The 15,278-nt window shown below is 40.6% G+C and overlaps 1 protein-coding gene across 2 annotated transcripts; it reads right to left on the bottom strand.

Moving 5' to 3' along the window:
* Positions 1-898: 898 nt before the first annotated feature.
* mtf1 (metal-regulatory transcription factor 1) lies at positions 899-15,272 on the bottom strand. 2 transcript variants are annotated; one of them, XM_072393857.1, is made up of 11 exons: positions 15,196-15,272; positions 13,233-13,764; positions 10,350-10,588; positions 8,314-8,445; positions 8,018-8,091; positions 7,149-7,282; positions 6,480-6,557; positions 6,150-6,252; positions 5,408-6,066; positions 5,142-5,211; positions 899-4,519 (listed from the first exon to the last, which is right to left on the bottom strand). In XM_072393857.1, the coding sequence occupies exons 2-11, from the start codon at positions 13,698-13,700 to the stop codon at positions 4,023-4,025; spliced, it is 2,454 nt and encodes an 817-aa protein (XP_072249958.1). In that variant the 5' UTR covers positions 13,701-13,764; positions 15,196-15,272; the 3' UTR covers positions 899-4,022. The 2 variants fall into 2 exon arrangements, with proteins under 2 accessions (XP_072249958.1, XP_072249957.1); XM_072393856.1 differs by having other exon boundaries at positions 13,233-13,747.
* Positions 15,273-15,278: the final 6 nt, after the last annotated feature.

Raw genomic sequence — 15,278 nt, 5'->3', positions numbered from 1 at the left:
CAAAAACTGATGTTTCAACCCCTTTGTACATGGTTATTGTTTTCCCTCGTTGCAAATGATAGCCTTTTGGGTTTATTGTAAAGCACAAATAAACGATATTGGTTTATTTTTGTCAAGAGGAAGGGAAAAATGTCAATATCAGTGAAATGCACTCGATTACAGAAGATTTCAGAGGTAGCCATTTGTCAATGGTAACGTCAGAATTTGCGGACGTCACCTTGTCGTTCCGTTCATCGCGGTGCAGCCTAATTAGGAAAATTAAAATCACTTGTGAGCGCTTAAAACTCGAGAAAACGTTCTCCTCTCCCCATTGAGATGTGAATGTGAAGACAGATATGTCTACGGCTTCAAACACGGGTAATAAAACACGCACCTTTTCGCCTCAGCAGCATCATTAGCCCACATCACGTTGACTGTGTTCAATATCAAACGGTCCCAGATTTAGAAGAGGCCGAAACGCAGCGGACCGACGGAGACGATGTATCGTTGCAACAGGTCAGCCACAACTCGACGTTCAGGATTGTAAAAGGCTGTTTTTGTCCACCCTAAAATTTCACCAAGGCGTTTGGCTCTTACAGAATGTGGAGGACATCAATGACAGGCTGCTCAGACTGTCTGGGAGCATAAATCTGTGCAAATCAGTCCTGAATGACTTGAAGGCCCTGAGTGATGTTGTAGTGGTGAGTGCTTTGCGTTTCTCTCTGCAACCTCTTATAACTTAAAATAGTTTTTGTGTTAATCCTTATTTGTTGCAGAGAAAATCTCTCCAGGATGTGTCCTTGCCTCCAAAGGAGTGAACAGGAGCCCCTGACACACACATTTCCATAACATGTAACAGAATAAAACTGCTTTATGACATCATTTAAAGTGTAAATTATTGACTGAACACACATTTCAGTGACAAGGATAAGGTTTTATTAGTATTATATTGCTCTCAATTTATAGTTATCACTTTATACGAAACAAGCATAAGCAAAGTTTTTCACATTATACATTCTTTTAAAAATACAAATCCTTTACAATTCCTCACTCTTTGGGTGTCAGACATTCCTTTGGAAGCATATGGTTTCCTACATTTGCCAAATATTGCCCATTTGGAAATACGTTGGGACTGATAAGATTTTTCTCTGGCTCTATATTTGTGATCTGCTTCCAAAAAAACGTCACCATCAGTGATTTTTTTTTTTTTTCCAATGTTACCTTTTTCTGGTAGACATCGGACAGAAACCTGGGCCACGAGTCAAAACCCTTCTCTGCTTACTAATCAAAATGTTGGCAGCTGTAAGTTTGACTTTCAATGACGAAAGTTGACAAATTATAAAAGTGAAAGGCTTAGATGATTACAGAAATTAGACCAGTGACACGTTTAAGGAAAGGTCCAAAAAAAGAAAACAAGCGGTGTATTTGACTAAAAACAATTCTTAAAACAGAACCATTCATCCTCTAGATATGTAAAAAAAATCTAATTGGGGTTTTTTTTAGGCATTTTCCTCCAAACCAGGGTTAGACGTGGTGCAACGTTTATTGAAACCGTACCTGATGGTTGCACTTAAAAGTCCAGATTTGCACTACCCCAAACGTGAAAGTTTAACTGTAATGTTAAGTCCAAGCGGCATGTTTTCAAATGATCGCACTGAAAATCCAGCTATTGCCACCTGACGTCTGTAGCAGAATTCTGTCTGGCAGAGAAAGGCATAAAACCGTTAATCGGTACCTAAAATTTTAATTTCCGCTTTAAATTGCATAGTTGCAGACGATGAAATGTATAACGAGAATGTTTAGGATGTGTGCTTTACTCTCGCCAGTACTCTGGGGTGTCCCAATTTTATATTCAGACACTCGTCCGCATATGTAGGGAATGGTTTCAAGCATACGAGTAGAGCCTCTTGCAATACTACGTGCTCCTTTTAATTAAATACCTTTAAATAATAGTTTGACCGACTACAGCCCAGTTGTGCTGTCTTGGGTACCTGCTTTTGAAAGCTGGAAGCAAAAAATTGGGGGTAAAAACATCCAGATTTAATTTTTTTTCAATTTATAAGCTTGTCAGTTTAGTTTAATTCATAAGTCATAATCTGTATCTGGTAATAGCAGGTTATGTTTCCAGCAATGCTGCATAAACATTACAGCTGGGGCGAAAAAGGAAAACTCGTGGAAACCATAAGCCTTTTTTTGCCTCTGTGATCTGCCGCTGGAGCTCACCAGCGAAAAAAGAGTATCGACGTGTCGACATCTGACGCAGAGACTGTCAAGGCAAAGAGGCTCACTGAACAGTTAATGTTGTAAGGCCAAGTAGCTTCAACACTAATCTACAGGAGATCATGCCTTTGCTCTATCATCATTGCATTGTGTCCCATGTGAAAAAATACTGTTAAATTCTACTCCAAGAGAAGAGGCTATGTGTTACATATATTTCGTTACAACGGGGACTGTACAGAAGCCGAGCTGCTTACAGAACTGTTCAACTACACACAGCAAAAACTCAAAAGTCCTCTACAGAAACGTGATGGAGGCAGAACGCAAAGATAAGGGATAAGCTCCAAACTCTGAGTTAGTAATTCAAAAGTCTATACAAAAATACAAATCCAAGAATAATCTACAAGTTTCTCAAAGATGTTTACACTAAAATGTACTATATTTACACTGTCTCCAGGACACCGTCTTTTAAATGCTACTTTACAGCAGTTGAATACAAAAAGTCTGTAGTGGTGCTGCACCTCAGCTAATAAGTTGTCTGATTCCGCTTTACGATAGTGTGCGACAAACAGGGACGAGTGCAGCAAAACATAGGGCTACTGCAAATGTGGGCCTTCTGCTAAGGAAAACACATGTCTGAGAAACAAATGACAGGAGCTGGGATTAGTTATGAGTTGATGGATCCCTGAGAGGGTCACAACCCTAAAAAATACGGGATGTTGACGGTAGTTGCTAACTGTTTAACTGTGAACCATTCTTGCAAACAGTTAAATCCTGGAGGATAATTTGCTTCACTGTGCAGTCTGCTAGAGGTGCCTCTTTTTCTAAACTTGCTTTTAGCAATACACATTACATTTGTAAAAGGAAAGCAATTCAGTAACAAAAAGGAAAAAAAAAAAAAACAACTTCAACATACAAGTGATTGGAATAAATTAATAGATTATTTTTTCAGCTAGTATTACCAATATATTGAAAGAATAGAGCATTTAAATAAATTAACATGTACAATTTTAAGTTAGTTTAAGTTATAGGCAATTTGTTGATTTCCTTAATGCTGTTCAAAGAGACGGGCAGAACCGATCACAGGCTCTTCTCTTTCGATTAGAAAATAAATGTCAAAAGAAGTAGAAAAGAATAATCGAGAATCATCAACATTAGTCTTCCTAGAAAACAAAAAGACAGAGGAAAGCACTATCTCAGCTAAATGAGGGGCTGTGTTACCAACCCCTTTAAATTCCTGCAGGGAGTGATGCTTGACTAAAATCATAGCAAATTCCTCTAATATACAGTGCATTCTGGTCAGTTGCATACCAGCTTTAAGCGTTTGTTAGAACCTGCAATACAGTACGAGGATATACAGATGAGTTTTTGTTTTCCTGCTCAGGTGTGGGACCTTCAAAACAGGACCGATGAACTCTTATGTTATCAGTGCTTGGACACTTGTTTCATTCAATAAATTCAGAGTGGATATCAGGAGCACTATTATATACAGATCACATTTTCCCGCATGGGATCCACTGCTATTTCTCGGCATAAATTAGCGTTGAAGCTGATAAATCTCAACGAGCAAACTAATCCAGTTTCTAAAAATGTCAGCTACTGCAATGAGACCCAACAAAAGTTACTCATAGTTTGTACATATACATGTAGCACAGTGGCATACAGAAAAGGATGCACCGCAGTAACAGAGGGTTTGATGTAGACACTATGTAGCGCGAAAAAGAGGCATCGCCTTGGAGAGTGGTTCGTGCAGTGGGTGTAATCAATGCTTGTAGATGAGTGGGTGCAACAGACAAACACGTTGCCTGACTGGGAAAGCAACTCTTCTAAGGGTCGCCATCAGTGGCCATGTTGAAGTCATCGGCGACCAGCAGCAGAGCCTCAATGTTGGCAGCTGTCTCGGGGCTCTGCATGGAGAGGAAGTCAGAGACGTCCATACTGGCTAACCCGTCAGGTGGGGGTGGGTTGGTGGCAGTGCTGCTCACAAGCGTCTGAGCTGTGGAGGAGGAGGAAGAAGAAGAAGTAGTAGTCGAGGAGGCCTCCAGCCTCACCTCACCCACCTTAGAGGAAGACTTGGGAAGGCAGCATGAGGAGGATGAGGATGATGATGATGATGGCGTGGGTGGATGGTGTGGAGCTTCAGAAGGGAGTGGAGGAGGGGGCTCTGGTGGTTGCTGCTGTGCTGGGGCTGAAACAGTGGAGGAGGCACTCTTTGCAGTCTTGTCTTTAGCAGAGTCCCTGCAGGCACACTGGCACTGGCAGGACTCCTCCTGTTTGATGATGATGACCGGTAGGCTGAGGCCAATCTGTTGAACCGAGCTGCCTGAAAAAGACAACTTCACGTCAGGCCTTTGACGTCAGCATGTTTTTTTTCTTTAAAAGATGTCGGCAGACATGCACCTATGACTGCAAAGAGTCAAAGCCACATATCAAAAGGGAGCTGTGGCCTGTACTTATTACAAAATATACATGATGATGGAGGGATATTGTTTTTTTTTTTTACAAACAATAATCAATTGGTCACTATTAAAGCAGGCTGTTAACCTGGATGAATCAATTACTGGATAATTAATTTGCAACAATTAATGACAAAGCAAAAACAAACTTCCGTTTTACAACACTGTTCCTATCAAATATATCTGGCACCATCTGACGCTCAGACTGTAAAAAACAGATATTTCTTTTAAATTTTAAAAAATATTTTGTAAACTAGCCTTTACTATTTCACTGTGGGCCCCGACGCATGGAGTGCATGTTTTTAAACTTCCCGGGATCGCATTTGAATAATAAAAGCCCAGTGACTTGATTCTTGATTCTGCACATTGGCGCAAAGAATCAATTCACTACTTAATTAAACCTCAAGTACCTCGCTGCATAGCAAATCAAAGTTTTTGGCAGTTATCCACAGCATGCAAAAAGTACAATAATTCCCTATGCTGGCTTACCAGCATTTCCTCCCACTGGTATGGCTGTTGTGAAGAAAACCTTTTCCACTTTTGAAGCTCCTTGATGTGGCTGTGAACACACGTTAAGATCAAAGTTCAAACAGGTTAAATCTAAAGGTGGGGACACAGAGTTCTGTCTGGTGAATTTCCAACAGAATTAAAGTAAAAACACATTAAAGAGCCTATGCTGACAGCTATAAAACTAAAATTCATGTTTTTGTACAGTCATCCTCTTGGTAATGGGTTTTAAATCTGAATCTACTCACTGCTTGCTCTGGGTTCTGCTGGCTGTTGGCAGCGCTGCTAAGGATCCACTGGAGGTTCTGGTCAGACATAACCAGGCCGGGCTGCAGCAGGTTCGGGGTTGACGCTATGGTGATGGTGGCAGGGGTGGCAGGCAGACCAGGGCCGGTGTTGGCGACAGGGTTGTTGGCCAAAGGCGCAGGTTGAGCCACAGCTGCTAGACCATCTGTTGTGGTGGCTGCAACAACTGCAGCAGCGCCTGGTGCTGCTGTGGTCAGCGAAGGAGCCACTGGAGGACGAACAGAGATGGGTGGTGGCAGGGGAGTGGTCGGAGTAGCACTTTCTGATTGCAGGAATGTGGGTGGCAATGCCACATAGTGCTGAGGGGTGACATGGTTCGATGCTTGGACAGAAGCCTGAGGCACTTCTGAGATCTGCTGCGGCGCACTCAGGTGCATGAAAGGGGGGGGCTGTGTGGAGCTGATAGTAGCTGTGATAGTGGCAGAGGTGGAAGCCTGACCGGAAGAACTCTGCGTGTGCTGCAAGGGAGCCTCCATGACAACAGTATTGTGGGAACAAGAAGATGAACAGATAGGCGTGACAGAAAAAGAGATGATGGATGAGGAATCAGTCACTCCTGGCTGAGTGGAGGTCTCTAGGCAGAAGGGTTCGGCAAGGCTTTCTGAGGAGAAAAATAAAAGCTCCATCAGGAGAAGAATGTTCAATAAAATCAAAGCCGACAGCTTTTAAATGACACGTTCTTACCACTGGGATTGGCATCATCTTGGCTCACACTATTTTCAGGACTCTGAAACATGAGTTCAAATATTTTCACCGGGGTCACATTGTTGAGGTCCAAATTTTGAGCCTGTAATAAAATCAAAATAAACAAACAGAAGAATTTTTGCGTTAAGTGTCCTTATCAAGTATGAATTATACAAGAATTCCTGTTTTACAGTTAAAATTTCATTACAGAGGTTATACAATAACAACTGACCCAAGGTGTAGAAATAACTGCCTCTATGATATTACCCGACAGTTCTTTTACATCTTTAATCTGATGCATGTTCAGCAGAAATTAATGGCCACACTTACATTATGGATGTTCTCTCGTAGCTCTGAGTCTGTAGAGATGAGGCTCAAGTCACTGAGGCACAGCGAGTGATTTGCATCCTGTAATTAAGAGACAAACGGGACAAATTGAAACTAATAAGAACAATGGAATCAGGAGCTGAGGGAAACTGGAAAAGAATATGACGAATATACTGTGTGTTGATGTCAAAACCAAGGTCTCAAAACAGTTTAGCATGGTAGTTTTTCCATGGTATGTTCTAGCTTTGATGCAATACCTCCAGTACCATTCAAATGTTTGGACACACAAAGTAACTTTAAGGCGGTGCTGAGGGCAGAAAATGTATTTATACAGAGTAGATTTAGAAAAAAATATAAGAAAGCCCTTTTATTAAGTCAACCAAAATGGGTCACACTTTATTCATTTTTACATACGTGTGGGCTCTTTGCAGCTGCTCTTTAGCAGAGCCTGCAGTTTGGCTGACTTGTGCCATTTGTACATATAATCACCATATACTTACGACAACATATAACATAACATAAACTGTTTTTCAGATTCACAATAGAATTGAAATTTAATTCAAAAACATATTTTCCTATATCAACACAGTGTGAACAGTGCTCTGGGGCTCTACGCGATGAACAAACAACTGTTCCAACGCTGTCAGAAGTAAAGTTCCTGCTGTAACTCACTTCAGAATGTGGATGGGTGAGGGTAACGCTGAAGGCCTGTCCTTTGCCGTGGCCCCGGATGTGACTCTTCAAACTGTACTGGCTGCTGAAAGTCTTCTCACAGCCATCACTGGGACAGTTGAATGGCTTCTCCCCTACAGAACAAAAACAGTCATACAGGTCAATACAAAATGAGAACGAAAGGTAAGAGCAATCACTACTAATCTAGAATTTTCTTCAGTTTCAAGGCTTTGTGTTAAAATTAAAAAAAAAAAAAAAAAATTCGAGATCACAACTCAAACTTTTTTGATATGTTTAATATTTGTTGTTTTTAGAAAGAAAAAGCTATGTCAAACACAGGCAACATGGGTGACTTCATGCCCCTATTATATAAACTCAAAGACAGATGCTGAATAATGTTGAAATAAAAGCTAAAAAGCACAGCTTCTTCCTACTTCTGTCAGCTGAGAATAAAAACAAAACAAAAACAAACTATAGCTTGATTTAGGTATCCCTCAGTGAATCTAACGACGGATCATGTACTGGTTTAACACGACCGGTCAAAAGTTCATTTGACCAGCTTGATCTCTGTTAGTAATGTTTCACTTTTGTTTTCATCTAAAGCAGGTTTTTATGTATAAAGACAAAGGTCACTTCTCCTTTACAGGACCAGGACTAAGTCCCAGAAAATTGTTGATTAGTCTGAATCTTGACTCCACTCTTGACACGAAACAGTAAAGAAATAAAAAGGGAACCACTTGAACAAGCCTGGCTATCTAAAGAGCAGATGCCCCCTCTCCAAAGCACACAAACATTTCAGCCAAATGCTTGGCCTGTCTGGTTAGACCATTAGAATCTGTAGAGGTAAGAGACAAACCCAAAATATATACCTGTGTGGGTCCGCACATGTGTTTTTAGATGATGACTTGCTGCAAAAGCCTTCCCACACCCATCGTGATCGCACCTGAAAGCAAAGACAGAAATGGCAGAATTGCTCTCATTCGACAGCACAGTGGAACCCGCTGAATAGGACTTGTTCATTTGATAGAGGTACTTGATCACACACACACACACATCTGCAACATTCACAAAGATTACCAACATTTTTGAGCATTTATAAGTACTGCACTTCCTTTAACTTTTGCCAGGAGTGGATTAAAACGGTTATGATAATGGGAATGCTCACCGAAATGGCTTCTCCCCCGTGTGTGTGCGAATATGTTTCCTAAGGTCGCTGAGTGTGGTAAAGTACTTTGTGCATCCCTCCGATTCACAGTTGAACGTCTTGCCTGTGTGAAGTCTCTGGTGTGCTTTTAGTCTGCAGAGACAATTCAGTGTTTTTTTTTTATTATACCACAATGGGAGGCTTTGAGAGAAAAACACAGTAAGCACAGTGGCTTTATAGAATACCCGTTCATGATGCATCTAATTTTAAAAACGCCTAAACAGCATTTTAAAAGGACAGCTGGGTACATATTCAACAAACAATATTGAGGCAGACAAGGAAAACAGCTGGGAAAAGTCCACACTTTGTCAGTGATCATAGTCATGGGTGGCAAAAAGAAAAAAGACAGCAAAGCAATGTTATTAAAAACAGAATCCATCCATGTGTGGAACTGGATGGTTGCCTGGAGTAACAGTCTCTGACATGGAGTTGATGCTGATGGCAGCGCTTTATCAAGCTCAAGACATGCTGTCAAAGCAGCTGAACTCACACAGGCCTGAAGGTGCAGATGTTGCCTGCTTTTGATCACACAAATTCTAAATGGTCACCATGCTGACAACGACCTGCCTTTGGTAAAAACAAACAAAAAACAACTTGTTATCGTCTTAATGGAATTGTCGGTAACTGGCTCTGGTAATTCATCAATGTTCCAATTCCTCATTAAGCTGTCAAGCTGTCTGCTGTGTCATGTTACGCTTTTTATCTCCTACTTTCAGGGACTTTTCATTTAGAGAGATAGGGAGACCAGAGAGAAGCTCACTGTTTAAGAAGTAACACACAGCATAGAAAACCCAGAGAAAACAGTCTCTCCTGCTGTATGCAATTCCTTTTAAAGGGACTGTTTCTAGAACTGAAAAATGCAGTATTCCCGTTACCATTTTGGATGGAACTGGACACATTTCATATTAGAACAATAAGTGTTTTAACAAAACATTATTCAATAAAACAGAATTCAAACTACCGCAGTTGCATTTTAAACATTCAGTTCTTGATAATCTACGGCTTAATAATAATAATTATAACACCGTTTTCTGTTGCCAGTCAGCGATTTGAAATAGCCAGGGCCCGACAATGGTTGCCCACTCGCCTGGGGAAGGTAAACAAAGTGTTTGGGTGAGTAGAATGTCCAATCAGGCAAGTTAAAAATAAAAATGATGCATCCTTTCATTTGTCCGCATTGAAAACTGTATAGTTGTTAATGGTTCACTAGCCGTCCGCACCGCTTTGTGTCGAGTCTCCCTTCCAATCACGGACTGTGTTCACGACTTGTGAGCTAATGTGGAAGTTAAGATAAACACACAGCATGAGCAACCGGCTGAACTTCAGTTTAAAATGTTCTTCTAACCATGTAATTTGACCAAGTTTGTGGAGAAAAAGGCAATAAAACTGACAAAAAACAGGCAATGACATGACAACAAAGTGAAACAAAGCGACAATACAGCAACTGTAAAAGTTAATACTTACAAAAAGAAAAACTCATTTCTAGTGCGCTTTTTTATCTAATAAATGACAAGTTCATTTTGTACGTTAATGACTTACAATAAGTAAGTTTTTCAGTTCAAAGTTTTGTACTGATTCTGTGTAGTGTCACACATATCTTTGCATCACAAAATTAGACCACAGACATCAAGGCTTGTACGTGAAAGCATTCACTGTGGTCAAGAAAGCAAAAACAAAAGAAAAACCGACTGCCAACGCAAACAAGCATGCAAATATAAGGAAATAATACATTTGAATTCTTGTACTCAATCTATTTAAAACGAACATCCAAACTGCCTTTATTTTAGGACAGGCCAAATAACTACCTTTATATATCCTAACACAATCTAGTCTAGTTCATATATTTCATATTTTGTTAGCCTTTAAGGTCACACCGCATGAATCCGAGTGTAACAAACAAAAAGAGGAGCTGCAGTGATGAGCTGCTTTTCAGAGAATTCCCACACTAGTGTGAAGACACACGACACTTAACACCAAGCGGATGTGCGAGGGCTCACCTGTATAACGTGTTGAAGGCCTTTTCACAGCCTTGCACGTCACACTCAAAAGGCTTCTCCTTGGTGTGAACTCGGACATGGATCTTGAGACTGTAAGAGGTGAGGAAGGCCTTTCCGCAGCCCTGCTGATTGCACACAAATGTGTACTCGCCCCGGTGTGTTTTCTGATGTGTCCGCAGGTTTCCTGCCGTGCTGTAAGTTCTTGTGCAGCCTTCGAATGTGCATTGGTAGCGCTTTACCTGATGGTGGAAAACAATGGTAGACTGAGTTCATCTCTACTTAAAGCCTCCTAACGAAGAGCAGAAAATATCCCTTTTCAAAGATTTATAAAACTGTCTTAAACAGTTTAAGACACATCGAGTAAACAATTTGGTGTTTGAGCTCAGGAGTAAGTAGCCATGTTTTTATGAGCAACAATCAAGAGAAAGTGTGACCTTTCAGAGGGACTTGAAACTCAATGACTCAGCCACACGTCAGTATACAAAGCTGTTGAGCATAAAGGACAGCAGAGATGACTAACTTCCTATGCAATACATCCCATCTAATTCTGTTTCACAGCACCGATGTCCACTGCAGTGTGACGGTTTCCTGCTCAGCTCTCAAACAAACAATCTGGGGCAATAAACATAAAAGTCCTCTTAGAAAGATGCTGCTGTGTACTGAACACAAAGCCAGTAAGTGGAAGCTTGTGATTGGGCTTTGTTTTCAGCTGGCATTACCCCATTAACTAACTGCCCAGGTCATCTCTGAGATAAAACTACAGCATAATTTATATGAAAGCAAGACAAGTGAGATTACTAAAAAGTTTAATTCATCTGTGAAAATCCTGACAAGTTAATGTGACCGCCATTCTTACTGTCTCACTCCTGAGCATACTTACTTCCTTATAACGTGACATACATAGCGCTTCTGAAATATAGCAGCTGTTCAAGCTTTCACTCTTACTGGCAAACACTAGAGTGATAGCCTAAAGGCATTCATTCTGATTATTAGTAAGTGGGAAGAGTTATTTGTTAAGCAAATATTCATGCAAAGCTATTGTGGAGGCCTGCTAAAGCTAAAAGCTTAGACTGTATTAATTACCCGACCCACTGTGACTCTACTACAATATTAATTTGTTCAGTGTGATAGAGCATCCATGTTGGCCTCCCACATACACACAAAAGACTCTCTGTTATGCATTAAATGGTTATTTTGACGCAATTACATCAAAATCACAGCGTCGATCATCATCATTGTTTTTTTTCCCTCTTACAACTGTTGAAATAGAGGCTGAAATTCTCAAGCTGCTCTTGGGTGCTCTATCCTCAACCACTCCAGGTAACCGCATTTTACTGTAGTGCACACTCATATTTTTATGTTCTACAAAGTTCTAAAAGTTTGTCATTTCTTTAATTTTCCACGGTGTAGACTCTCTTTTGGGGTTAGTTAAGTATAATAAATGAATAGTTTAGTTTATTGTCACAATGGTAACTCATTAACTGTGTGTCGAAATGATCAAAACAAAGTCCTGATATATCAGAATTCTTCAACAACAAAAAGACGACTAGACAGATAGATCACAAAACCGTGCACATGAACTCACAAAGAAATTCATGTAATCCTCACATGAACAGCTTGTTTTCACTAAAAAGGGGATGTGACATGTAGGCAAAAGTTGTCTGTTTGTGCGGTTTGTATGACTCAAGCACAAGGAACAGTGTGGCCCCATTTTCATTTTGCCGTTATGTCAAAAATTATGAGTGATAACAAGATAAAAGATGAATTTCAATCAAATAAGGTCACAGACACATAGACATGACAGCATATGACTGATGAAGTTTACTATAATGGAGGCTGCTGTTATGGCAGTCACTCAGCCAATACATCTCACCCTGACTGCAACTCATTTGTAATGGACTGCAGCTGGTGATAAAGGTCCTTGTCTTGATCTTCATAAGATCTGCTGCTAGCTGAAGTTCAACCCCAACCAAAGCCTGCAGCTGGTGATGAACTGGTTCATGTGCTGCTGCACCAAGCTCAGTGAGGCAGCAGAGCAGAAGGACAACAGTCACCAGCTGCAGGCCAAGAGAGCAAAGCTGAAGTGCGATGATCATATCACTGATAAAAGGCTCAGTGTCCAAGCGGCTTTATGTTTTGTTCAATTATTTATCTGTCACATGTAGGGGCTTTCTTGCATTGAATATAGGAGTGTACGCAGAATCAGCTAAGTGACTATGGCATTCAACTCCGAATCTGCCCGCATTCTACCTCAGCACTTTAAGATATGCCACTGATGTACAAGAAAGGTGCATCAGTCCCAGCCTGAAAGTAACACACAAAAAGACATCATGGCTGTTGGGGAACTGATCCCAAATACCTAATGAGTCAAAAAGTGCATTTTTCTGTCATTATTGTTGGAAAGACCACAGCTACCAGGATCATTTTTAAACTATGGAAAACCTCCAGACTTTACTCCTGCTTTTGTTCTCACTGCAGACTGAATATCCCACTTCTATAGGTCAGCCTATTCTTTGTAAATTGATTATGCGTAAATATTTAACTGAGGAAATGGCCAACTTGATCAAAGGATGTCATCATGCTACCAGTAGAATTCAATTAGGTGGAAAACACAGTAACATTGTGCTTATGACATCTGAACTTCTCTTATTTAATCTATTCAAACCATCTGCTCTCTTGCTGAACAATTAGCTGCAACGACAGAAGGAGCTCTCACAAACAAACAAGAGAAAGTAACATCTTCAGCAATAGCTAACCAAAGCCATAAACTACTTTTGCAACAATCAACAGAGGCTTTTGTAACTCAAAAGGCTTATTATACATTTTATTAGTAGCAGGTGTATGTCCCTTACATTTGGAAAAGATGCACTTATTTAAGCTCACCTCCCGCTGCTTGGTTTCCGGGCACTCAGAGTGCAAGGTGAGCGTAGCTCCCTCTATGTTGCGTGGCATTGGAGTGGAACCTGGATTTATTGTGAACTGGATCTGATCTGGAGAAATTGTGTGGTGCACATAACCCTGTGACATCCCATCAGGATCAGTCATAAAGGTCAGAGAGCCCTCCTCTTCATCTCCGTCACCCTCCCCTTCAGTTAGGAAGGTGACTCCATCTTCATCCCCTCCACAGTGACCTTCCTCTTCGCCCTCTTCATCAAGCCGGATAGGGTCCCGCTCAATGAGCACGGTGGTGCGGTCGTACACACGACCAGAGGACGATGAAGGTTCAGCAATCAGAACATCGTCTTTTTCAAAGTGGATCTTGTCGTCTTCTTCTTCGTCGTCCCGTTCCAGTGGATCCACTTCCACTTCAAAGTACATGGGCGCCTCCGTATGAGGGCCATTCTCACTCATGGTCCCAGGTGCCTCCCCTCCTCGGCAAGGAGGACTGCTCACTTATGCTGTTAAAAGATACAACCTGGAAAAAAAGGGAGAAAAAAAAAGGCGTTACTTTTGTTGAGAAGAGTTAAGAGAAAAGCCAAGTTTGTTTGGAAGGCACATGAAGTCATAAGACAGTTACTATTGTCCAAAAGTTTAATTAAATAAAAAGCAGTGCCAAACATAAAAGACAAATAAAACAAAGAAACACAAAAACAGCTGAGCTCATCGTGTTCTTGGGAATATTGCTCCAGGTGTGCTCTTTTTAAAAGGTGAGTACATTTTTCGGTGTATAGCAAATCTGTTCCATTGTGCTTATACAAAAGTAACTTATTGATAATAAAAGGCTTGCTGCCAGGTTGAAGTTTCACTTTGAAAACAGGGATGAGTTTTAACACAGAACCTCATTGAAAGCACTGCTGTGAACTACAAAATTTCTCTGACAGCCACCAACATTTACCAAAAACTGTCTACATAAAGCCTCAAAAGTGAGATATGTCTACAGAGTCCTAAATCCCAAAGTTAATGCATCCGTCTACCCTCTTCGACATACTTGTCCTTCACTGGAAATGTACATATAATCATTAATGAGAAGAAATTGCTCAAAAATCACTAGCTTAAAGGACAAATGAGCCCTGTTCAGAGAAACTAACCCCACACATCGAGAACTTTCTGACGCAAGTGAGAAAACGAGACTACAAGTAAATATCCACCAGGTAAACTTTATGGTTTCCAAGCAATTACAACTCATCAGATTAGCTTTCACAAAACGTTATCGGAGAGGTATTAAAGATGCCAAACTTTTAGGGCAATGTCAATCAACTTTTCCGTATTCGACATTCCCATCTAAGGTTTCAACAAAAATAAGGTTTACAAACACGGAGAGGTCTCTTAAACACGTCGTCACTGCAAAGCATCCAGTCCGTTTAGGATGATTAACAACGTTTGAATGACAGCGTACTAACGTTGCCTTTACTAAATGTCACAATACTGAGAGGTTGCTAGCCGTGCACTGTTAGCACGCTGTGCACGTAGCTACTGGTGAATAACTGGTCAGATATTTCAGAAAAGATCTTAATCACACCGTTTCCGAAATGTCTAACGTTAGCTAATTTTTTTTCGCTTTACAGAAAAAAAAAGTATTTCGTAGCTTCCCTGTTGAGTAAACAAATCAGTCGCATTTTTGTCTTTAACCAATGTGTTAAATGGGGCTAAGGGAACGCTACTTAGCATTACGCAAGCTATGTCAACTACCAAACATTTGTCTACACATCCATAGATTTGCTAAGTAACAACAACTTAGCTCATAGCTAAGCTAAGGGGCTAGCTAGCAACGTTAACTGTCGACAGTTGACATCAAAGACCTACCCAGCAGCAGGGATAACAATTTTAATGATATCAAATAATAAAATAGCACGTTAACACCCAAATTAACGGGCTTGAAGGAAATGACATTTAAACATATTTTTACCTTTGATAAATGTAAGCCTTATCCCAATGTTGAGGATGGTAAGCACTTTCTTCCTACCTCCTCCCTACAGTGGGATACCATAC

Source organism: Leuresthes tenuis, unplaced genomic scaffold, assembly GCF_036924035.1.
Source record: "Leuresthes tenuis unplaced genomic scaffold, fLeuTen1.0.hap1 SCAF_10, whole genome shotgun sequence".
Classification (NCBI taxonomy): Eukaryota; Metazoa; Chordata; class Actinopteri; order Atheriniformes; family Atherinopsidae; genus Leuresthes; species Leuresthes tenuis.
Note: the sequence above shows the minus strand (reverse complement) of the source record. Positions and strands in the feature narration are given on the sequence as shown.

Bases quoted from the DNA above. Each gene is read 5' to 3' on its own strand.
- mtf1 (XM_072393857.1), bottom strand. From the start codon at position 13,700: ATGAGTGAGAATGGCCCTCATACGGAGGCGCCCATGTACTTTGAAGTG. The intron at 8,446-10,349 runs GTGAGCCCTCGC...TTGTCTCTGCAG, and splicing joins GCCTTCAACACGTTATACAG to ACTAAAAGCACACCAGAGAC. The intron at 8,092-8,313 runs GTGAGCATTCCC...CTTTGCTTTCAG, and splicing joins ACGGGGGAGAAGCCATTTCG to GTGCGATCACGATGGGTGTG.